The 24,953-nt window shown below is 41.6% G+C and overlaps 1 protein-coding gene across 1 annotated transcript in view; it reads left to right on the forward strand.

Moving 5' to 3' along the window:
• Window positions 1-20,187: 20,187 nt before the first annotated feature.
• Window positions 20,188-24,953, forward strand: part of cyp26b1 (cytochrome P450, family 26, subfamily b, polypeptide 1) — a 35,355-nt gene continuing 30,589 nt past the window's right edge. Inside the window, exon 1 of the mRNA XM_085450659.1 lies at window positions 20,188-21,444. Within this exon, the coding sequence (XP_085306785.1) occupies window positions 21,241-21,444 (204 nt within the window). The 5' untranslated portion in view covers window positions 20,188-21,240. The remainder of the gene's footprint in view (window positions 21,445-24,953) is intronic.

The following is a 24,953-nucleotide window of genomic DNA, read 5'->3' on the forward strand; positions in this document are numbered from 1 at the left end:
CAAGTCAAGTTTTTTTCAATAGTACATTCAAACAGACTAAAGTGCCAAGTAAAGAGTCACAGCCTTGGCCAGCCGCTTGAAGAGCTATACCAGAAAGACAGAAGGCAGGAGGATAAAGCTGTACTCCACTGAGCTTCCATGGTGTACTCTCAATGGCAAGGGGACAATATGAATATGAACAGCCCCACCAACGCTACAGACGGCGCAATACTGGAAGAAAATCTGGGAGAAGGACACAACTGATAACGGCAATCCTCAGTCGCTAGTGGAGCTAAGAGCAGGACACAGCAACCTCCCTAACAGGGTGATAGTTACAGTGGCGGACATCCAAGAAAGGGATGTTTCTGTATACAGAAACATCTGTGGCGAGTATGGTCTGGAAGTCCCGAGGTCAAAATGGGAGACGCCCCCTAGGGTGGTCAAGAATAACCGAGCTAAGATCCTGTGGGACTTCCAGATACAGATGGAGAAACTAGTGATGGCTAACCAACCGGACATGGTAAGACGGCCTTAGTGATAGACTTAGCGGTTCCGAATGACAGCAACATCAGGAAGAAGGAACACGAGAAGCTTTAGAAATACCAAGGACTCAGAGAAGAGCTCGAGAAAATGTGTAGGGTGAAGGTAACAGTGGTCCCAGTGGCAATCGGAGCACTCAGTGCAGTGACTCCCAAGCTAGCATGGTTTTTTAGCTCTTTGTTGGGATGAGCATACATACTGTTCTATTTATTGAGTTGGTTTGAAGTGATAATATCATGTACCTTTTCTCATGCTTAACATGACATTTACTAAATGTGTGTTGATTCAAGAGTCTGCAGGTGCATCACTATTTTTTTAAACAGTTTTTAGGTATTGAAAAGCTACCTAAAGATGGAGTTTTCAACCACCTTTAGCATTAGCATTAGCCTATTTTCTGGAATGGAAATGGAAAAGTCTATCTGTTGTTTATAAACCAACAAATATTATCTTAAAAAAATAGAAATCTGTTATTTCAGAAAATCCGGCAGTTTCAGGCATGTGCTCATAGGTACATTTGTACTTGTTATTGTAAAAGTCCTGAAACCGTCATAAATCTTTGCTGTCCACGTTTTCAATTTCTGCTTTTGATTGGCTCTTTAATTGCACAGACCAATTAAAAAATTGGCATCTCTGCTTTTAAATAATTGTCACACTGATTTTTACCCAGGATTCTTTGTCTTTCTCTCACACAACATAAAAAAAGGTTATTACAGACAAACAGACAAGAACTGTTACTGTGAGTTACTGTTACTGGCTTCCCTTCATTGGTTTCCTCTTAAATCCAGAATTGAATTCAAAATCCTGCTCCTCAAATACAAGGTCTTGAGTAATCAGACCCCATCTTATCTTAATGACCTTGTAGTACCATATCACCTCACTTTCACTGCAGGCTTACTTGTTGTTCATAGAGTATTTAAAAGTAGAATGGGAGGGAGAAGCTATTAATCTCTGTCTCTCTTCCACAGCATGTCTTTATCCTGTCTTCCTTCTCTCACCCCAGCCGGTCTCAGCAGATGGCCCCGCCCCTCCCTGAGCCTGGTTCTGCTGGAGGTTTCTTCCTGTTAAAAGGGAGTTTTTCCTTCCCACTGTCGCCAAAGTGCTTGCTCATAGGGGGTCATGTGATTGTTGGGTTTTCCTCTGTATGTATTATTGTTCAGGTCTACCTTACAATATAAAGCACCTTGAGGTGACTATTGTTGTGATTTGGCGCTATAGAAATAAAATTGAATTGAATTTTGACTCAACCATAACCTTTTTGTTTCATCTATACAGTTAGGAAAGACTCAGGAGAAGAGCCACATGACTATCTGCAGCTGTTATTTCACATGAGGGCTCTGACCGAAATTGGTAGATGAGTCCTTTACTGTGAGCTTTCTCATTTCCCCACCATCTTTCTAAAAATAAGTTGCCCTTCTCTTCTTCTCTACAGTTCTTGTGTTCTTGGTGCTGTTGAATCCAGTTCGCTACTTGTCGCTGCTTTTCAAATCTGCCCAGCCTAGCCTGTTTAATATAACGAGGATAAAATATTCTGGTCTGACTTGGACACAATACACAACCACACCAGAAAATATTTGTTAAAGTAACTTGATTTAAAATTGGAAATGTCCTCTGAGATGTAAGGCGACCACATTATTCGTCTCCCTGTCTCTCTCTGGATGCCTGTGGTCCACTGCTCTGAAGCTCCTCTTCCATCCTGTTCCTCCTCTGCCTCATTCTGCTCTGTCCTTTCATCTCCTATCTCATCATCTCTTTTAGCTGACATTTGCAGTGTGTTTTACTAATATCCCTCCCCAAAAATAGCTGCGGCTTGACCAGCAAATTCTCCTCTTCGCTGAAAGATGACTACTGTGTGTGTGTGTGAGAGAGAGAGCGGTGTCCTGCCAGGTTGTCATTCCTTTTTTCTTCCTAACCACATATGAAGAAAACTGAATTATAATGGAGCCCATTATTAGGGCTTAGCAGAGTCCTGATCGCTCTGTGTTTCTGAGGATTGTTATGGTGTGTGTGTGTGTGTGTGTGTGTGTGTGTGTATATGTCTCTATGAGGACTACTAGTTTGAATTTTCAGATTTTGAGAGGACATTTTTTCACAGTGATATTATTGTTAGTTACAATTAGGGTTATAAATAAACTCATGATATCAAATACAGGGTCCTCGTAAAGATGCAAGTACATTTAATCTGTGTGTGTCTGTGTGTATGTGCTTGGTGGATTTTTCCCCTGGTATTCACGGTGAATGCAAAAAACATTAAAGTGTCAGGCGGCATTACTGTAATTGCCGTTTTAGATCTGATTCGATACAGGCCTCTCTGGGGAAATTTTTTGAAATGTATGTGCACGTGTGTGTGTCTGTGCACGTGTGTGTGTTTGTGCATGTGCGTGTGTCTGTGCACGTGTGTGTGTCTGTGCACGTGTGTGTGTTTGTGCACGTGCGTGTGTCTGTGCACGTGTGTGTGTGTACATTTTAAAGAGACACGGCGATCCAGCTGGGAAACTGACTAACTGATTACCGTCATGATTTCTGGGAAATGAGCAGCTTTAGTGAACACAGAACAAGTGTGTTTATTGCTAATTTGTGGTGTTTTATTATTATTGTTAGATTGTGATAAATTAAGTGCAGAGTGTGTGTTAGTGGTCTTTGAGTCATCAGCTGTGTTTGGAAACATGTCAGCAAAACACAAGACAGAGTGTTTGGATTACTTTGTAGATGTTCATGTAGCTTCCTGGACCTGAATTAAATTTAACGTTTGACTCTCATTGTTCATTTAGCCACCAGGACATGAGGAATTTATGATACAGCCAGACATCAAGTCTAATTTGAAATGCAAAATTTGAAACTGCAGTGCTTTGTACCAGGATTTTGGTATAATCACATACACTCACCACATACTTTTACCTTTTTCAACTGCTCAGTAATGAAAAAAGCTGATCGACCAAATTTCCTCATTTTCAGTAAACCTCTGTAAATTGTAGCCTTAACTTCCTGTTCTTAGTTTACAGGAGTTGCACCCAGTGCGGTCTTCTGCTGCTCTGGCTGATTTTCTTGCGCATTCAGAGATGCTATTTTGTAAATCTTGGTTGCAACAAGTGATTATTTGAGTTACAGCTTAAAGTACTGTAGCTGTTCTCCTCTGACTCCTGGCATCAGCAACAGAACTGCTCCTCACTGGATATTTTCTCTTTTTTAAAACCATCCTCTGCAAACCCCAGCAACACTGAATATGGTTTCATGTCTAACCCTGACCCTCTGTCTCTCAAGAGGCTGTTCTTGCTGCTTTAGACATACAAAAGCACAAGCTAGTCATTTTAACTCCATCAGAGCTGGTAAAACTCCAAACACTGGCGAGTGTCCTTGAGCCATGCAGATAAATAAAACTATATTTTAACTTATTGTTACTGTTTCTTCAAAAAGCTCTATAGTTACAATTATTGTGTAGATTAATAATTACTTTCTTGAACTGTCTACTACAGATTTGTGACTGAGCTTCTTGAAGGTGAGACATATGTGTCATGTTCAGTGGTTTTACCTGCTTTCTGCCACCTGCATCACACCATGGTCTCCAATGATGACTCAAACTACATGGTGAAATTCAAGACTGCCTTCACAAAGGATCTATCCCAACGTGTAACTACACTCAACCATCAGTGGCTCAAGATAGCTATTGTGCTTGACGCACGCTTTAAGAACTTAAAGTGTCTTGCAAGGGGAGAGCGAGAAGAGGTTTGAACCAGCCTCGAGGCCTTGCTGCAGGAAGAGTGTAGAGAAGATATTTTTTGCACTAAAATGTTTGATGGTTTAGCCTAATGTACAAAATAATTTGGGCTAAGGTTACTCAGAGTTTAAAGGTGAAGCTGATCAAATAACTTTTCATGTTTCTGCCTTGTGTTTTTTTTTTAAAAGAAAAACTGCACTTTATGTAGAAATTTGTATCATTATTATTATTATTTAAAGACAATACCATTTTGAAAATGTACTTAAAGTACTTAAAATAGCACTTTATTTTTACGTCTGGCCAATTTTGGCCAGGGATTATTTTAGTTTTTCTGTTTTGAATTGAAATGCAAGTTAAATGCTCCTGCTTCCTCCCACATTCCAAAGACATGCAATTAGTGAGGATAGGTTAATTGGAAACTCTAAATTGGCCATAAGTGTGAATAAGAGTGCAAATGGTTGTCTCTCTCTATGTGTTAGCACTTTGACAGACACCCCCCCCCCTCCCCCAAACCCTGACAAGGATAAGCGGAAGAGGGTGGATTTAAAAAAAATATATATATATTTAAGACAACTCAATTCACTACACTATCAATTCAATATCAATACCTTCATTATGAATGAAAAATGATGGGTTGGGAGTGACAACAAGGTTTCAATAATGATGTAACCAGTTACATCACTTTTTTAAGCGTTATTTTAAACCCTGGCAGTGAGTAAAGCCTGGCTTCAGTGCTTGTACTTAATCTGCAGTAAATGACCTAATAAGGAAATCTGTCAGATACATAGAAAGTAATTGGAAACCAAGGCACATAAAGCAGTCTCAAGTCCGAGCTTTTGAGCCCGAGCTTTTTTTATATACATTTATTTGATTATCTGAACATTTGACCTCATCTAATGTGAACATCTAAAAATTCCAAGATTAAATTCAGAAAAGTCCCACAGGTTTCTTTAAACTGGTCCTTCCTATAAATGGGAACAGCTTCCTGTTTTTGTTGTTACCGTTGACAGTAACTCTGTACTTTTTCACAGCAATCAAAAGAATCCACTTGAACTTTTCCCACCACTCATGATGAGATACACCAGAAGTGTGAGACATAAACATTAAAACACAATCACGGAGAAACAAAGTTACAGAAGGCAACCAAACGCACACAGAAGTGAGTCATTGAGCCCAGATGTCCTGATTCGGCTTTTCACCTAAAACCCCCCAGAATGACTGTTTAAGTGAGATACACTCATAAAACCCAAAATACAATTTCATAACCACACACAATACACTAATGAACGATTGAATGCACTCATACATACACACAAACGCACTCTTCCATTACCATGAACTCACCTGATGGTATGCTCACAGACCAGGCTGACCTAATGAACTGTGTTTTCTAGCTGACGGCGATATGTCATCATGGTGAACTGGTGCTACATGTGTTATCTATAAACCGCTGATTAACAACAGTGTGTGTCAGAACTAAAGAGTGTGTTGTGTACATGTGCAACTCATGACGTTTGTGGGAAATGGGTTGTTGGCTGTACAAATGCTCAGTGTCTCTCTCTCACACACACATGGACACACTGCGACCTCCTGTGCAGTGCAGACTAATAGTTTTGCAATGTGCGTTTTGTCTCATTGGCACCAAGCGGGGCGACTGTCAGCAGGAGATCTGACACTCCGAGACATTTTACAGATATGTCAGTGTGGAGCAGTGGGGTAACGATCTTTTTGGAGCTGCCCAGTAAAACACCAGCCTGCGGTCAGACGATCTGTCACACTAATCCACACCATCCATCAGAGCAAGAGGGAGAGAGACAGAGAGGGATCCAGAAAGAGTGAGAGAAAGCTAGTTTTCTATAAAAAAGTTATTTCGGGAAAACAAGTTGTGGGTTTTTTTGGTGAATTTATTGCATTTCCATAAACAGAGCCATGACCACAACTTACCTTAGTTAAAGATTTTACAGGTTTAAATCAGGTTGTAATTTCCAGTCAATGGCAAGGGGCTGATTTTACAGTAAATGTCCACCGCATCTCTATGAGCAAAACGCTCTAATCTCTGCCAACATTTACAATTACACAGAGATGCTTCACTGTTTATTCCACTGAAGTTGATACTGATAAGCACCTGACTAGCTCAAGATATAAACATATAAAGTGCTCTGAAAAGCATTTGTCCCCGTCCTGACTGCTTTGCTTTGCATCTTTGTCCCCCTAAAATGTTTCATGAAAAAAAAATCTAAAATCTAAACCTGACCTTGTATAAAAAGTAATTGCCTCCTTTGTTAAATCTTGAATTAACTGTGATTAACCACACATTTTGGAAAGCTGAGTTTATTTTAACACAGGCCTGATTTATAATCAAGAAATTATTTAAATAGAACCTGTCCGACAAGGTAAAGCAGGCTAAAAGATCTCAAAAAGAAACACATCATGCCACGACCTAGAAAAACAACCGAGAAACAAAGTCATTGACATTTATCAGTTTGGAAAAGGTTACAAAGCCATTTTTAAGTCTTTAGGACTTCAGTGAACCACAGTGAGAGAAATTATCCACAAATGGAGAGAACTCGGAACAGTGGTGAACCTTCCCAGGAGTAGTCGACCCACCAAATTACTCCAAGAGCGCATTGCTGACTCATCCAGAAGATCACAGAAGAATGGCGAACAACATCTGAAGACCTGCAGACCTCACTTCTCTCACTTAAGGTCAGAGATCATGATTGAACAGTAAGAAGGGGACTGAGCAAAAGTGGCATCTATGAGAGAATTCAAGAAGAAAACCACTGCTGACCAAAAAGAACACAAAGACTCGGCTCACATTTGCTGAAAAACATCTTGACGATGCCCAAGACTTGGGGGAAAATACTCTGTGAATTGATGGACAAAAATAAGGTTACATTTGGTGTGAAGCTAACATCTGATTTCACTTTGGTTATGCAGTAGGACAATGAGCCAAAAATTCCTGAGCTTTGTAATTGTTTTTGGATAATACTAATTTGTTAGTATTCATCCATCCAGCTTCTGCCTCCTATGTGGGTCAGGGTCACAAGGGCAGCACTCTAAGGAGAGACTCACCTCCTACCTCCTACCTACTGAGTCTTTACGACTATTGGGTCTATGGAGCCTCCGCCCGGTAGGAGATGCTTAAAACACCCTGAACAACCTCACCTGGCTCCTTTTATACTTTGAGAGGCCAGAAACTCTTCAGAGGAAACTCAATTCTGGCACTTGTATCTGCGAACTCATTCTTTTGGTCACTATCCACAGATCATGACCATAGGTGGAGGGTATGTAGATCAACTGGTAGATTGTTTATGGTGAGTTATCACCTTACACCAACAGACAAGCACAGAGTCCCCTCACTGCTGATACCACACCAGTTCATCTGTCTCTCAACTTTCGCCTCACTTGGGAAACTCCCAAGATACTTAAACTCCCCCACCTAGGGCTGCAACTCATCCCGAGTGGGCGCTCCACACTTTTATGGCACAGAGCATCAGTTTCAGACTTAGTACTCATGCACTGTGAAGTAAGTTCTGCTGTGGATCTAGATTTGGTGACATTATCCAACAGTAGTGCAATATACAAAAAAGCTGCAAAGATGTTGTGAATAATTTGTTATACTCATTACTTTGTACTTATTTATGTTGCTCTCATTTACCAACACAGACACAACCTTTAAAGCTCTCATGAGCACAGATTGAGGGATTTTTATTATGACATGATGCATCAAAGGCACTGATTCACAGCACAGAAGATAACATTTAAGAAGAGGGAACGCTGAATACTTTCTTATCTGGAGCAGACCACAGCTAAACACCAGTATGACCCATTACCTAAAGAATGCAGAGAAAACTGGTCAGATAAAACTACTGCAAACCCTACCTGTTTTATCGCATCAGCAGACATCCTCAGCTCGAATGTGCCCTCTGTCAGAAGTCAGCTAATGCTAACTTGGTGCCAGACTGAAGAGGTACTTGGAAACTAAACATATCATCGTATTTCGAAAAACGTGACCTATTTAAAAAGAGACTGGGTTCTAAACTGGAGGCAGGAACTGTTTGCTGGACTTTGTGAAAGTGGCTGATAAGATGATGGAGAAAGAAGAAAGGATGGGGAAAGAAACGGCGTGGGAGGAATGCAAATGAAAAGAAAATACAAAGAGAAGCACCACAAAAAAGCTGACTTAAAGAGAAAATAACATGGTAGGGAGGAGTGATTAAGTACTAGTTTAGAGGAAACCAGACAAACTGGGTAGACAGAGAATAAACACTGGCATTTCTTGTTCTAATTTTCGCTCATTGGTCTCAGTCTAGTCTGTACCAGAGAAACCTCCAGTACATGTTCAGTTCTGATCCCTCTATGGCACCACTGTTGTCATATTTTCCCCTCCACGCCTTGTTGGTGCTTGTCATTGATCACTTATTCTGTCAGAAAAATATGTTTATGCTCCCTTTCTGGCTTCCCAGCGTCACTCTTTTCTCTGGCTTCTCCCTTTTCATCAGAGGGTTTGTCACTTCAAAAGAAATACATTAATCCCTCTGTTTTTGTTCCGTCATCAGATGTCGCCATGGCATCTGACGAGGGCGGATTAAGGTCTGTCTGTTTCTCACTCTAACACAAGACGACTTTGAGTTAATTTAAAACATCCTCTGCCCGACCAGTAGCATAAAGACTCCCTGTGGAGCCCCCGACGGCAAAAAAGTTAGAGGCTCTTCTCAAAATAGCAAAACATCACAAGAGATGTTGTATTTCTGCATGAATCAGAGGTTTCAGTCAGATTCTTAAAGATTAAAGAGTCTCATGTGTTTAACATAGAGATTAGAGGTGCTTCTTAATGAGCACTTGGTCAAGAGTTACAGTTAATTAATGGATCCATCCATCCATCAATCCATTCTGCTTATCTGAAGTCAAGTACGTATTCCAGATGTACTTCAGGGGATTCCTGAGGTGACAAGAGCTGTATAATCTCTCTATAAGGTCCTGGGTCCATCATGGGGTGTCCTCCAAGTTGGGTGTGCCTAAAAAAAGGTGCCCAAGAGCCTAATCATCCTAATCAGATGCCCAGATTACATCATCTGGCTCTTATCAACATGAAAAAAGTGCTCTTCTCTAATCTCTTCACAAAAAGGCTACAAAACTGGAGAGAGAGTAATGGCTAAACTGGTTTTGTGAAATGTTAACGTGCACCTATAATTAATGATTTCAAAGCTCACTGAAGTTCACTAAAGCTCTTTTCAAGAATACACTGCTGGGAGAACTGAGTTGTAACTTTGTCCCCAATAGTCCTTTGTCATATCAGGCACGAGTTACAGTGAGGGTAGTAAAAGCACTGCCTGGTTTCGGTGAAAGGAACTGTGACATGAAGACACCCTGCACTATGGACCCGAGGGTCATTTTTTGGGCTTTGTCCTTGGAGCCTAGCAGAGCAAAAACTTTTTCTGGTTTACTGCATTTTCACATAAAGCTCTGAGTACTGTCTACTTCAAAGCTGTGGTGCATGTGTGAAAACGGCCCGGGGCAAGCCATTTCCTTGTTTAGAAACATGTGTTTGCTGGCTGCAGCTTCACAGTTAGGTATGAGGGTGGAATCAATCATCTCACTTGACTTAAAATGTGTACTTCTCAACATAATTCAAAATAATTTTAAAATCTTTTTTTAAAGTCACAAACAAAAAAAAGATTCACATACAGATCCTGGTTACCAAACTTGCCTCTGGACCGGCTTCTGCACACATCTGGATGTCAGATGGATCACAACAATCATAATAAACTTAATAAACCTTCATTAAGTTTTGTCATTTTCCCCCATGTGAACTGCAAACTTACAACATTATGAACATTTCTTTGTACTGCAACGCTGGGATCTACTTTTACTTTTTCTTTCTTTACTTTTACTTTTTTTTTTGAAACCTTTAGGTTTGTTGCACTATATATGTAAGGTATAACACATCACACTGATCAATACAATCAATATTTCCAAAATTGTGTGGTAAATATAACCATCAACCAAGTAAATAAATAAACAAACGTGAAACTCAAAAATAAAAATAAACCTTCTGAAAACAAAACAAGGAAAACATCAAAACAAAGACAAAACTAAATTCACAATCTACTGACATACAAAGCTTCAGAACAGATTCTTGTTCACGAGTGAGGTGAGTGTGGAGTCTGTCATCTGCATCTACAGATGCCTATACGTTGAAGAGAGAGCTGCGAGGAGCTTCATCATTCCTCCACATCAACAGAAGCCAGTTGCGATGAGTTGGGCGTTTGATCAGGATGTTTCCTGAACACCTCCTAGGTGACATTTTTTGGGCATATCAAAATGGGAAGAGAACAAGGGGTGCACTCAAGACATGCTGGAGAGATTATGTCTCCTGGCCGGTTTGAGAATGGCTCACTGTTGCCCCAGAGGAAGTGGAGGAGGTGGCCAGCGATATTCAGATGGATGATTCAACCGACCTGGACCTGAGTGAGTGTTTGGATGAGTTGTTGGTTAGGATTTTGAGTTAATGTCACAATTTTCCTTTGAAGGACATGCGTACAGTCTGCCCACTGGAGTATTTAGCTTGTTTTATCTGTAGCTGCCAACTTAGAACTGACTTTAACTGTCAAGCAGGACCCTAAATATGACTGTGAATAAATTAGTGACAAGCTCATCAGCAGGACAGACTGAACAAACAGAAAATCATGCACTCACATCCCTCGGCCAAATGTAAGAGTTCAAATGTACAGCTTTCCGATTAAAAAAAAAGAAGGCATTTTTTAAAGTATTAAATAAGTGAATTGAGCAGATTTTACATCTTCCCTTCTAACAAATATGCAGCCAAGACTAGAAGCTTAGAGTTCTGATGAGCTGAAGCTCTAATTAAGTTGTCACACTGCGACCTTGAGGGGCAGCTTGGAAACCCACATCCTAGTTTTATTCAGAAGTCTTCCACAAGTCCCGATCCAGAAAATTTGTGGAGCAGGAAGGGCACTTTGTATTTAATTACTTCAAGGAATCCGCATAAAACCTTGGACTGTTTAACCACACTTAGTCACTGACCCGGTGCCCTGCAGGCATCAAACACAGCACAGATAGTTCTCTTCTTCTTGTGAGACTCGTCTCCAGAATCAGTCGTGTGTTCAGCTTCAGCCGTTTTAAAGGCTTGGGTCCTCAATATATAACAGATGACGAGAAGGTTATGTTTGACTCGCAAATACAACTTTTCTGAATGTGTTATTTTGAAAAGTGCTGTGAATAAATTGGATTATTATCTTGGTAATAAAAAGCAGACTGCTGACCTCTCCTGAACTTTAAAGTCTGGATCAGCCATCTTTAATGTGACATCCAAGTGTTTATTAACACCGAGAACGGCACATGAGGACATGGTTTGTTATCAGCATAGCTAATTAATTCGAGTCGACGCTCATATGGAGATCCAAAACAAAAAGTGCCACGTGGAAAACCTCTGTCCCTCCACTAAAATGAACAGAAGAGAACATCAGCCACATCTGTAACTACTGAGCAGCTTTTATTTTAGTTCATTTAATCTGTCTGTTTCTGCTTGTTCCACCGTGTTGTTGTCTTCCCACTTCTGCCCGGTCCTTTTATTGTTTCATCCATTACCACAGGTCTGCAGCCGCCTGCTGTGCTACACACAGCTCTTATTTTGTTAATGGAGGTTACCTAAGAGTTCAAATGATGAAAAAATGTGCAAAGCTAATTGGCACAGCCTGTGATTACATATCAGAAGGCTTACTAGCTCATTTAAAATTAATATAATAAAGGCTTTTCCGATGATCATCTTTTTCCACAGTTATAATGCCCAAATTAACTTTTAGTTCTTTTCATTTACCCGTTTAACCCTTCAAAACTTGAATTTCTCAATAGAAACACTCGTGTGGTGCTTTAAATTAAAATTAAAGGCTTATATACAACCAGAAGTCTTTTTTCAGCTACAGGGTTCATCTCCTGCTGGCCATTAAGAAATTATGATTTTAGACACCTCCAGATTGGCCTCACTTTACAGATGTAGAAGCTACACCCATCTTTTATGTACACAGCCCATGCACATGCAAAACTAAACAGCCATACACACCTACCCCATACCTGTGAGATAATTAAGCCATCCAATACAGAATGGTTGCAAAAAGGAAAGTTGATGCTAGTTTCTTCACATCTTCAAGCATGTGCCCTCTTTAGCCCCAAAGAACAACCCGGGAACTTTGTGCAATCTACATTTTTCACACAGAAGTAGTACCATCTGTATAAAGAATTTAATGTAAAACTATTGGATTTTCTATTAGAGTAAATTCTGTGCAAACTCCTTCCTACACTAGTCTGTCAGCACTGAAGAGGTTAAATGTTATCCAACATCTTTTGGCAAGGCACCCAACAAACTATCGTCACTCCTGCATGCCAAACTTGCCTAAATTTCCCCCTAATTCGAAAATAGCTGGTGCTCCATCAGCAGATAATAGCAAGCCTAAGGCTGAGACCAGTCTCACCGGCTGGGATTTTCGGTAATTCCCTCCCCTGATTTTGTTTTGAACACCCACATATTTAAAAAAATAAAAAATAAAAAAAATACAACAGCAAACAACAAGCTGATCATGCAAACGTCTCATGTTCAGAAGAATGCAGGTTAGTTTCTGGGTGTTATTTGTGTCCTTATTAAGTCTCAGAGGCTGTAAATCTGGTGGTGCTGCCTGTAAATCAGCAGGTTACAGTAAATCTGATTTGTGTGAGTATCTGCAGGCAGTAAGTGGTGATGTCATGCTTGCTGAACGGATACTGTATTCTAAGTCAGCTTGTAAGGTCACCCGGGGTGCTGTTGTAGATAAATATATGTGTGTGTGTGTGTGTGTGTGTGTGTGTGTGTGTGTGTGTGTGTGTGTGTGTGTGTGTGTGTGTGTATAACCAATGTTGTGGGGGCGCACTGTGAATCAGTTACTTGTGGGGACCGTGTTCCTGTTCAGGGAGGGAAAAACAGCCCTAATCACTTAAATCACTCATTCCCACACCCCTACAGGAAACCTCACTAAACAGATTAATTTAATTAAAAATAATTAAATGAATAAAAAAACAAAACAAAAAAAACCATGTCCCCGCTGACTCATAAAAACACTAAATGGAACAAAGAAGTTCGATCACGTAGTTAAAAGGAAATACATTAGCTTAAAGCAACTGAGAAATAATTTAAATATGTAATATAATGCTGGTTAAGTCACCAGTAAAGATGGAGAGATTCAATAAAATGCTAGTGGCAAATGAAAACTTTAAGTCAGATATAGTTAAATTTTAAAAAGTTGCAGTTAGCTGGATGGAAAAGTGCTTCAAATAGTTTTCTAAATACACTATATCATCCATTATACATATATTATTCATATTAAATACAGTGGATAAATGGTTTCTATTGAAGGCAAAATTTACCAAAGTGACCTAAAGACCGACTGACTCTTCAACTTTGTGAAAAGGGGAAGCATTGCTGAGTTAATCAGCAGGAAGTGAACGCTGTGATGGAAACGACTCTGTTTTTGTACGTGAGATAATGAGGTCATTGCAAACTGTCTTTGCAGTCTCATTCTCTACTCCCCTCTACCCTGTTTCAAAATATTGGGTCAATGTTAAGTTTTACAAATCAAGCCTTCGCAGTTTTTCTTGCAATTCATTGTTTTGCTGCTTATTTTGGGTCCAAAAGCTTTAACTCTTTTCCCATTGGATGCCTACTGAGCGGTTTCTGTGATATTTCAGGCCTGTTTGCAGAACAAAATGACTGGGTTCACATCAGAAATTAGCAAAGGTGATCACTTTAATAGCAACACACTTGGAAAAATCCAGAAGGTATTCTAATGGTCATCAAAGCACGCACGTATTTATATATTCTGAGGTGTTAAAACTCTTCATTGAGAGTACAGCGAACATCTAAATGGGGGAAAGCTTAAAAATGAACACTGACCAAACACATTGTGCAATATTTTTTATACTTGAATCTATGAAAAATGTCAAATGTCATAGATTCAACTAAAGAAATGGGAACAAAAAAATGTGCTTCTTTTCAAATTAAAAACACACATCATTTAGTTCTTTGCAAAGACATGACACTTGTTCATCCCTTGTGTTTGGTACCTTTTTTTACTCTTGAATGATTCATAGATCAGTTTCAAGTCTCTCAAAAAGCAAAAAAAACAAGAAAGTCTGTCTCACTGGACACAAATTTAAAGACATGAGTGGTGGCTCAAGAGTTTTGCACAACTCTGTATGTGCATGTGATGAGGAAAGAGAGACTCATCATGTGAATATGATGAAGTGAACACTTCTAGGAGATACCAGAGACAGACTCTAAATCGAGAAGGGTTTTGTGTAGAGTTTTAAAATAAAGCTACACATCAGTAAAATTCTGCTCACCGCTTCGCTTTTCGGCATGTGTGTGCGCTTGTGTTCACTCCCTGTACCCCGCTAAGCCCTCTAAAGCCACCTTGGCTGTGAAAGGTTGTTCCAGGGTCAGAGGAAATTGAAAATAGCTGTTGAGTAGAAACACGTCAGGACTTACACACACACTTTTCTGTATGTTGCGCACCCACATTGTTTCTGCTCGGGCTAACTGAGGCAAGCGGCTGTGTGTGTTTAGGTAGAACGTTAAAAGCTTAAATGGACATAGCTGTGGAATGTAAAGATAAGGCCTCTGTGCTTATACAACGAAAGACACACACACACGCTTACGCTGCAGCCACATGAAATGGGTAATTATCTGTCTTACACGCATAACAGCTTTAACGGGGTTAAGTAGCACCAAATCAAACACTGGAAGTCTGAAACATTATACAAGAGGTCGCGACCTCGCAGTCGAGCGAATGAGGTCACCCACAGAGGATGTTCAGGAGGGCAGTGATTTACTTGTTCGGGAACTATTTAAATCAAGGTTGCTCACTCATTGCCTCACTGTGTTCAATCAGAGTCGCACCACAAAGTTGTGAATCAGCTTTGAATCACAGCGACTTCATCTGCACTCCTACTCATTTTCTTCCCCCTCTAAAAACTCCTTTAAACAACCAAAACTTTACAAAGACAATCAATTGGATTTAAAATACTTTCTCTTTATTGGCATATATGTGTAATTTTCATGTATGTAATAATATAATAATACTGCATGATGATGTGACATCATTACATTGCATAACTTGTATCACAGAAGGAAAATGGTTATGACATTTACTGGGTGGTGTGTTTGCTCATGTATTAATCATAAATGACCCTCTGTGGTCAAGTGAGACACCTTAGCGATCACTCATGTGTGATGGCAACAAAGAAGAAGGTCAGATTATGTTTTAGAGCCACAAAATCCACACCAGGAGGAGGCTGGGGTGGATGGAAGGGTTTAAAAAACATAGGACTCTAACAGGAGAAACCATTGTTGTTGTTTTTCTGCTTTTTTTCTTTTAAGGTGTGGAAAAAGGTGGAGGTGAAAGGGTTGCTGTTTTTTTTAAAACCCCGAGATACTGAAACCAGTTTCACATGACTGAGGTTTCCCAGAATTGGAAGGTCTCTGGTCTCACAGTTCCTCTTCAGTTAATTACTCACCTACAGTATGTGGTCAGGCCCACATGTGTTTGACCCTATTTTTGCATATTGTCCTCTGTGCAGCACCACAGTGGGTTTTTAAAGTGGGTTTTAAGTGGGTTCAGACTTTCAGATAGTGCAGACTTCCAGCTTTAATTCAAGGGATTTAACTAAAGTACTGCAATCGCTGTTTAGGAGTTACTGCGAAATAACATAATGTATTAAATAATACAATATGTTTACAGAGTCTCAATTAAGGAAATAGCACTAATATATACAAATGGCTCAATTATAAAAATCAATAATACTACGGAGGTGATAATACCATGATTAACTGACAAGCAGTTTCAGGGCCAGGTGATGCCTGTTTCCTTGTTATTCCATTACAAATGATGATAAAACTCACTAGTGTTATTGACGGTGTGACTGCTGACAGGTGTAGCAGGATTAATTGTGTCGTGTACTGGGCTATGCTCTCTGCTCAGATTCAGCCAAACTCTGCAGAAGTGATCAGAAAGAGTTTCAAAATGCAAACATATGATGACCCAAAGCACACTGCAAAAACAACAACTCAAGACTTTCTCAAGGCAGAGAAAAGAGATGGTCTTCAACGGCCAAGTTAGTCAACTGTTAGTGAACTCTCAACCCATCAGGTACTGAAGACAAAACTGAAGACAAAGCGACCCACAAAAAAGGGTGGAACAGCTAAAGGTGAGAAACGCCCAGAAAGTTGAAACTCAACCAAGTGATGTCTTCAGTCTCAGCTGACTGCAGGTTTCCCCAAAATAACCTAGCTACAGCTACTCCCTATTTATAAAAACACTTTTTTATGTTTAATATTTCATTGTTACACATGACTTATGCATTTAAATAGCAGCATTTAAAAAGTAAAGCTGTTCGCTGATCTCGCTGTTTCTGTTTAGAAACTCGTGAGCTCGGACTTTCCCTTCCATTTTTTAACTCTGTGCTGTTTAAGTAACACGAAGCGTTTGATCCTGTCAATCTGCAGTGCTGCGACTCTGTCCATGGTGCTGACACTCCCTTTACTTAGCCTAAAGTCAGTTTCAAAGCAGCTCTGATTCAGCAGTTTGGCAATCGTATGCGGGTTAGGGTGTTCTAATCTAGAGTTCACTCTGAGGTCAGGTTTCGGGTGTTTTGTTGTGAAATTGGCGTGACGGCAGGTGAAAAACAACTGCGAAATAAAAAACATCTACAAGTGAAAATAGGAAACACGTGTTAGAGTAACAGCACAACAGCTTCTTAAACCCTCTGAACTTTATATTCAAATACATAAACATGCATCATTTGTAACTCTGTGTGTGGATTAGACCTTCAGGCATGTTTGTTAGAGTTAGATACGCAGAGAGGCATGTTTATGTCACTGCGTACGTTCGTCCTCATGCTTTTATATTCATCTTTATTTCAGTATAAACTGGTTTCCTTTTTTGTTTAATATTGTTTTTATCCCCTTTTCATTTTCTATTACAACTTTAACTGGCTTTGATTTTTTACTTATTGCTTCTATAGTATGTTTATTTATAAGGGTGTGTTTATTAAAATTGAAATCTTGCGTAGTCGTGTCAGTTAAACTTGTTTTGCCTTAATGTTTGTCTTTCTAATCTAATTTGCCTTCTGAGAATCATGTTTTTTGCTCGTCTGCCAAAGGTGCTGTGAAAACTCATGAGTTACACGTCACCAGTACCAGGTTGGAGCTCCTTTTGCCTTCTGAACTGCTTTAATTCTTCGTGGCTAAGCTTCAACAAGTTGCTGAACACATCTGCGGCTGTGACTGTGGAGGCCCTTTGAGTACAAAAGGTTGTTACAAATCTTCATCTGTTGAGCCAGTGTGAGTTGTAGCCTCAGTTTCCTATTTATAGGTGGCAGGAATGCATCCAGCGTGGTCTTCTGCTGCTGCAGCCCATCTGCTTCAAGGTTTGATGCTCTTCTCCTTACCTAAGTTGCAATAAGTGGTTATTTGTGTTGAGCTTGAAGCAGCCTGATTCTCATCTGAACCCTGTGATCAACAAAGCTGCTCACCAGATATTTTCTCTTTTTCAGCCCTTTCTCTTTAACCCCTATTGATGGTTGTGTGGGAATATCCCAGCACCAACAACCATGCCACATTCAAGGTCACTGAAATCACCTTTATTCTTAATGTTGATTCCAGGTTTGTGCCTAAGTGCTTTTCTGCCATGTGATTGGCTGATTGGGGAACTTATTAAACTGCTCACAGAAACTGAAACTTTGAACAGCTGCAGTTACAGAAACAAACAAACTGGACAAACAGAGTCTTCTCAGGAATGTCATTCAATGTGATCAAGACATTTGAAATAACAAATCAGCAAACCTTCTGCTTGATTGATGGGTTTGCATTTAAACTCTCCAAACTGTACATTGACACCACAATAAAAGGAAGAAGCAAAGAACAGAATAAAATCCAAAAATCTGCTTTTATTTTTGTTTTTATTGTTGCCTTGCTGGAGTTTATTGGATCAGATCTCTGTGTGAAATGATTCAGCACTGTGGTGACTTTGGGTTTATGACATAAAGCTGCTGCTGCCCTACATATGAGTTCAAGCTAATACTGAGAGCCTGAATGTAAGCATTTTATTGGGATTTCAAGAAACGGTTGACTCATTTTGTCCTCTCACATATGTTTGAAGTTTCCTGTTATCAGCAGATGTTTTATGAGATATCAGTGCATGTCCGCGTGTGTGTGCTGAGCAGTGAGTTTCAAATGTGTAATGATGCAGGACTAAACTTTTGATGCTCTCACGATGAAAGGAAAAACTTGACACTGTTTTTTCTTATCTATCATTTGCTCTTCACCCTTTTCTCTTCACTCCTTTCCATGTCTGACTCGCGAGTCATGTGATTCTCCTCCGCTAGGCGGCAGCATTAAGCCGCTGTCTGAGAGCAAGAGGGGAAAGACCCGATGAAAGAAAGGAGAAATGAGAGTTTGGCTCTGTGAGTCTCGGTCTGGAGTGCAGGTTTCGGAGATGAAGAAAGGAGGGGAAAGGGTGAAGAGAAAAGAGGATTCGTGAAAAAAAGACACAAGTGTGGTTAAAGATGCAAAGACAGAAAACAGAGTTTAAATGTGGTTTGATAAATGACATGAAACAATGAGACCGCAGAGCAAAACGCGCCCCCTCAATGTACGAATGACCTTTTGCATCCGCGCTGCGGGTCAGGGTCTCCACTCTGCCTCCGTGTTATGTAACAGGTAATGTCTGCGGACCTAATTGAAGCCAGTCATTTTCTTTGGAATGAAGCAGCTCCCGCAAACCCCCCCCCCCCCCCCCCCCCCAATCCTCGCGCTCCTGCGTGTCATTGATGAAACTGTATTCTGGGGGCTCAAGAAAGAGATAAACCACTCAATTTTAAAAGGTCAGCTGAGTGAGCGGGATTAAATCATTGTTACGCGGGAGACATGAGACTAGATGAGGTGCGTGTTGGGAAGATGTGCAGCAACTTTAACTCTGAGATGAGGCAAGGAAAGGACACAACACGGAGAGAGACGCGAGGAGAATAAGGGTTTAGTTGGAGTGCGAACATTCCCAGTATTCCCAGTCCTAAACTTGAACTCATTTCTTTACAAACACTGAGAGAAATCAGAGAAAGTGAGGGAACGAGTTTAATAAAAAAAAATATCAGGGAAGAAACAGACAGAACCTAATCTGTCACTCTGATGAAGCGCGCGGGATGTGCGTAGAATATGGGATGGATAAAGGGATGTTCTGTAAATAAAGTCAGCATACATCAGATCCACGCTGTTTACATCAGTTCTGTTTGACACTAAAACACCTGCGAGCTCAGTGATTCAAGTTTTGACATGCGCAACAGAAAGAAACAAGAAGCTCGCTCCAGACAGCCTGCGCGTAAAGACGCGTCTCAGAGTAAACACGCAGCTGAGAATCACGTTTTAAAACAAACGCGACATGATCTGTTAACAGTTTGGACTCTATCGCTTCTGTAGAAACACAAAGAGGTCTCATCAGTCCTGATGCAGGTGACTCGTACTATAGTGCGCACGTCCTGCACGGAGACACAAGTCAGAACTGCGAGCCTTGTTCCCCCTCTCTCTCACTTTTCCTCCCGTTGGCACCCCGCCAGGTCCAGCACGCTCCGAGCCTCTTCTCCTCTTGCGCCGCTTGCTGCTCACTTTACACCACCCCTTCTCCTGAGAGGGGAGAGAGAGAGAGTGGGAGGGAGGATGGAGAAGGGGGTGCCCCCGAAAGAGGTGGAGCCGAGCGGAGGGAGGGAGCAGGGGAGTCTCTCTGCCGACGCTGGAGTGAGGTAGAGTTGGGTTGGAGGGGGGCGACGGGAGCCCTTGGCCGCCTATTCGCCTTCCAGTTGCCTCCACACTATATAAACACTCATTGGTGCCTCTGGCTTGACGCACACACACTCCTTGCGCACGCATGCACAATACACACACTGAGGGTGACTTGTATAGGCAGCCAGAGAGCGAGAGAGAGAGGAGAGAGAGCGCTCTGAGAAACAGAAAGGTACACAGAGAGGAGAGTGGACGTCAGAAAGTAAGAGAAGGAGAAGGAGGACGGCAGCTCCTGAGCATCTCCTGCGCACCCACGCATCCCTGTACGCTCACGGATCTTAAACATTTCTACTCCTCGTGTTTGCGCCACAGAGACGTGACTTTTTAATGCAAAGACGCCTTTTGATTTTCTCTTTAAAAATTATTTGAAGGAGACGCGATTCCTGGAAGAGTTTTCGTTTATTTTTTTCCTCTCTCACCTTAAACCAACTCTTTCCATCCCTCGAGAAGTTTTAAAAAGTAAAAAGCCCTCGTCAGTTCCAGGGCTCGGCTTCACTTTTTCCACGTTTCCCCGGGTGTCCCGGCGTTTGAAATACACGTGTCACCTTAGAGATCATTTTTTTCTTTTTCTTTCTTCAGCAATTTTTTCCATCTCCCTTTTTTATTTTTATTTTTAGTCAGTAATTCACAAACGAGACTAAAAATGATATTTCAAACATCAGGACAGACCCCAGCCAAGAGAATTCCGTGTCCTAAATGTTTCAATCATTAAAACAAAGCGAGTTTTAATAGTTTCACTTTCCCCCCCACACTTCATAAGCTGAGGCGTGATCCTGAAGACGCGGGGAGCTCACCTGTAGCGTCTCTGCCCAGTTCAGCCGAGCCTGATTCGCACCTCTGAGGCACAGAGACGCCACTTTGTGACTGTTTTAAAACACAGACCCACGAAATCAGAAAGGAACTTTACACACTTCATTCATTCTCAGAGCAGAGCAGCCGCTGCCTCCTGACACCTCCAGCGCGCGTAAAAAGAGCGCTGCGCTATTTTACGCAAAAAAGAACTTTGAAAGTTTGACGAAGATTTACTTTGCCCCCTTTTTGGAGCACAAAAGTTTCAGCGCATCTTTCTCCAAAGTTTCTGAAAGTCGACCCCAGTTCCGCAGAGATCACCGGGCTCTCCATCACCATGCTGTTCGACACTTTCGACATCGTCTCCGCTCTGGCCACTCTGGCCGCTTGCCTGGTGTCCATGGCCCTGCTCCTCGCCGTGTCCCAGCAACTGTGGCAGCTCCGTTGGACGGCCACGCGGGATAAAAACTGCAAGCTGCCCATGCCGAAAGGATCCATGGGCTTCCCCTTCATCGGCGAGACCTGCCACTGGCTCCTGCAGGTAAGAGCGCACTCTGGGCAGGGAGCGAGGGAGGGAGGGAGAGGGGATGAGTTTGGTGGAGGGAGACAGAATCTGGGTCAGCGCCGGTCTCCGTGTCTGTGAGGTGATATCAGTCTCATCTAATTATTTATTCCTCCCCAAAGATCGTTTTGCGCTTTTTTATTGACATCTTTAGTAATTTGTGCAAACATCTGCGCCTTTTTTTTTACCAGCCACATTTTTGTTGTTTGCAAAAGGAGAAAACTCATTTAAAAAACACCAGAACGCAACTTTTTTGTTTTGTTTTTAAAGCCTCACACTCGTTCTTTTATAGCCTTTGTTAATTGGACTCCATATCCCATAATGCACAATGTTACATTAACTCAGAAACTCATAAATATCGAGATTCTAAAACAAAAAAACCCACAAAACTGATCTGCTGCTTCATCTCCATCCTGCGTGAATGGGATGCACAGTGAACACGCACACACAGAGGAGAATCAAAGAGTTTCGCTTCATCTTTTATTAGTTTACAGCCCTGTAATATCTCTCCCCGCACTCCAGCGGTGGCTCGCACAGACTCTTCTTTCCCCTCATTATCTCACACAGGAGCGCATCAACCAGTCGCGGCGCGACGTCACAGTCTATTGATCACATCTGATACGGTGGCGAGTCCAGGCTGAGCCGTGGGGACTCATGTCTCTGACGGAGAAGGAGGACACTCGTGTCCACAAAGAGATTGTGTTTTGTGCTGATTGTTCGGAGAAGGAATGAGAAAAGGGAAGTTCTGTGTGAAAGGGTTAAATCGAGGGTAAAGTGCAGTCTCTGGACACGCTCTCCTCCTCCTCCTTTTCTTCTTCTTTTTTAAAATCTTGGTTGCATTCAGAAAGGTTCCCGACACGCCGCGTTTTCAGTAGATTGGTCAGAGATTCCTGCAGAAAAAAGGAAAGCCCTGCACCATGCGTAGTATTGATCCAGCTTACCGAAGGTTCGCTTAATCGGTGAGATGCTTCACAGTCTAAACCCCCCCCCCCCCAGCATCCACCCTTATCAATAAAATTTGCAGATAATCTTAATGTTTGAGGCTAAAAACGAGACACTTGGACCAGTGAGTGATAGGAGATCAGGGTGCACATGAGTGCCGCTACTGAGGACTCCCGGGAGCGCGCCAGCTGAGGGGACAGCTAATAAAACAGAGAGAAGAAGAAGAGAGACAGGAGGGAAAGGGAAGCAAGGCTCGACGAGCGGAGGCACGTTGGCCGCGTGCGGGGCTTGAACTCGCGGTGCTCCTCTGCGTTACATCTGACACCGAGCGAGACGCGTTCCCGGAATGCAAGCGGGAACCACGGCCAAGTTTATGGTGAGGGGAGGGGGGAGGCATGTCAGTCAGAAGGAGGAATAAGAGGCTGTCTGTACTTATGAGGACCCCGCGTCCCCACAAGCAGGGCTCAGACCTGATTTATAACCTTAAAGTGAAGTTTTAGAACAGCGCAGTCAGGAGAGGTGGGCGGGTCGATCCTAATATCAATCGTATGCTGGTATTGGTTTAGGATCATTCTTGTGTTGCCTGTCATGCCCGTTTCATTTATAGCTTATAGCACATTTAAAGAACAGAAGTTGAGCCAAAGTGCTTCATAGGCAGGCACATTTACATTCAAGAAACACCAAATGCTGAAAGTTGTGTTTTGTTGTGTTAACTAACTATTGTGGAGAGTAAGAATCAGAGTGATTTTTTGGTTGGTAACAAGTGTTCGGAATTTGCAAATTTTTTACTATTCATCTCGTAAATCATGACTCGCTGCTCTCCTCTACGTGAGCTGCCTTCATCAAGTAGTAGTATCAGCACTGGTATCAGTAATACGTGTCCTGTGTTTACAGTAGCAGCCAGTGTACCAGGAGCCATTACAGACATCTTTTTGATTATAAGAAAAAGAAAGAAGGTGCATGCACTACAGTCTGTGTGTGTCCCGTGTCCAGTCCAAAGACTGTAGATAGAGGATGGATGTCTGTGACATCACTCACTGGCTGGTGAAATCCTGTCTGGAAGCCTCAGGTTGAGTACTTTGCCCGTCTCCAAGCCACAGGAGACTATACCACACCCATGCGCTAAGGAAGCCACGCCCCCAAGCATATTTTTCTCTAAATGGGAGCATAACAACACAACAAAGGCTGCACTGACGATGATTTGAAATGAACAATGAGGTCATAAACTGCCCAGGAAAGCGCTTAGTGAAGAAGCACTAGCACTGTTTTCCTATAGGTTTAATTAAAACTGACTTTGCCCCCTGCTGGCCATCAGACATAAAGCTGGCTTGCGGAGGTTGACTTTGTGCTACTTAGAACATTTTTGGGGGACTGCGTTACTGCGATGTAGTTTTTTGTTTTGCTCTTCTTCCTCCTAGAGATCAACCATACTTGTTGTGGTCATCTTCCTTCTACCAATCAGAGTTTGAGCTATGTGAGGCATCATCATCCAGAACTTCCTTCCTGTTTCAATGTTTGGTTTCTTTTTAAAGACTCAACTTTCTTTTTTTTGATCACTTGGGATCATAAGAACCAATTCATGCAGAGCAGAAGCAGCATTTGGAGGTTCTGAGCATTCTGTGTTAGCTCTGTCGTCGGTCGCTGCCCACTCCTCACACTTTAGCTACACACACAGTCACCATTTGGTAAATCTGCCTGTCTGCTGCTGAATTTTTTTTCTCACTATGAGAGCGTAAAAACAGTGAAGTTATGCGCATACACACATATACACATGGTATATTTTTACCCTGCACACACACGCAGCACATTTCTGTGACGGATCCATTTTAAAGCAATCTGCAGTTAGAAATAGTTCTGTGGTCACTCTGCCAGAGCCCTGTCTGCTCTCATTAGGAGCCTGAGCTTTCTGGAGCTACGGTGCCAAGCAGGAGCGCTACTGAGGCTTCACACACACACAAACACACATACAGGCACACAGAAATAATGTACTAATCTTTTTGCACATCGACATAAATGTTTTCCTGTGCACACACATATATGAAGAGAAAATATGGTACAAAAACCATAAGTGCATGTTGATTCTGAGTTACCTTTAAACATATAATTTATAACAAACTTTTATTTTTGAGTGAAGCTGTACGGCCGTAGACTTGTAGCATTTTTGTCTCACGTTAGATGATCTGGATACTTTGTTTTAATCACTCCACTCCTCACAATTTTTGCTGGATGCAAATGATCCCATTTCATCTTTTAAAGTTTTTTCTGAAATATTGTACGCATGTTGCTGGGTTTCTACTTGGTTGAAGTTCGTTAACAGTTACCTTCCACGACCACTAGGGGTCACCACACCACAAGGATCCCAAGAAAATATTTTGGTAGCTAAGAAGTGAATTCAAAAACATCGGAAACACCGATAAGTCGAACCAATGAAGTTTTTTAAATACATTTTTTTCCTCCTTTGACAAAACAAATCTACTGTTGCTAGGTAACCAGGTAAACCTTTCTTCTTTTTTTCATGCAGTTTCTTTGGGTCAGAGCCTCATAAC

Source organism: Copadichromis virginalis, linkage group LG3 (assembly GCF_057382275.1).
Source record: "Copadichromis virginalis isolate Kocher_CV1m ecotype Utaka linkage group LG3, C_Virginalis_male_GT1.1, whole genome shotgun sequence".
Taxonomy (NCBI): Eukaryota; Metazoa; Chordata; class Actinopteri; order Cichliformes; family Cichlidae; genus Copadichromis; species Copadichromis virginalis.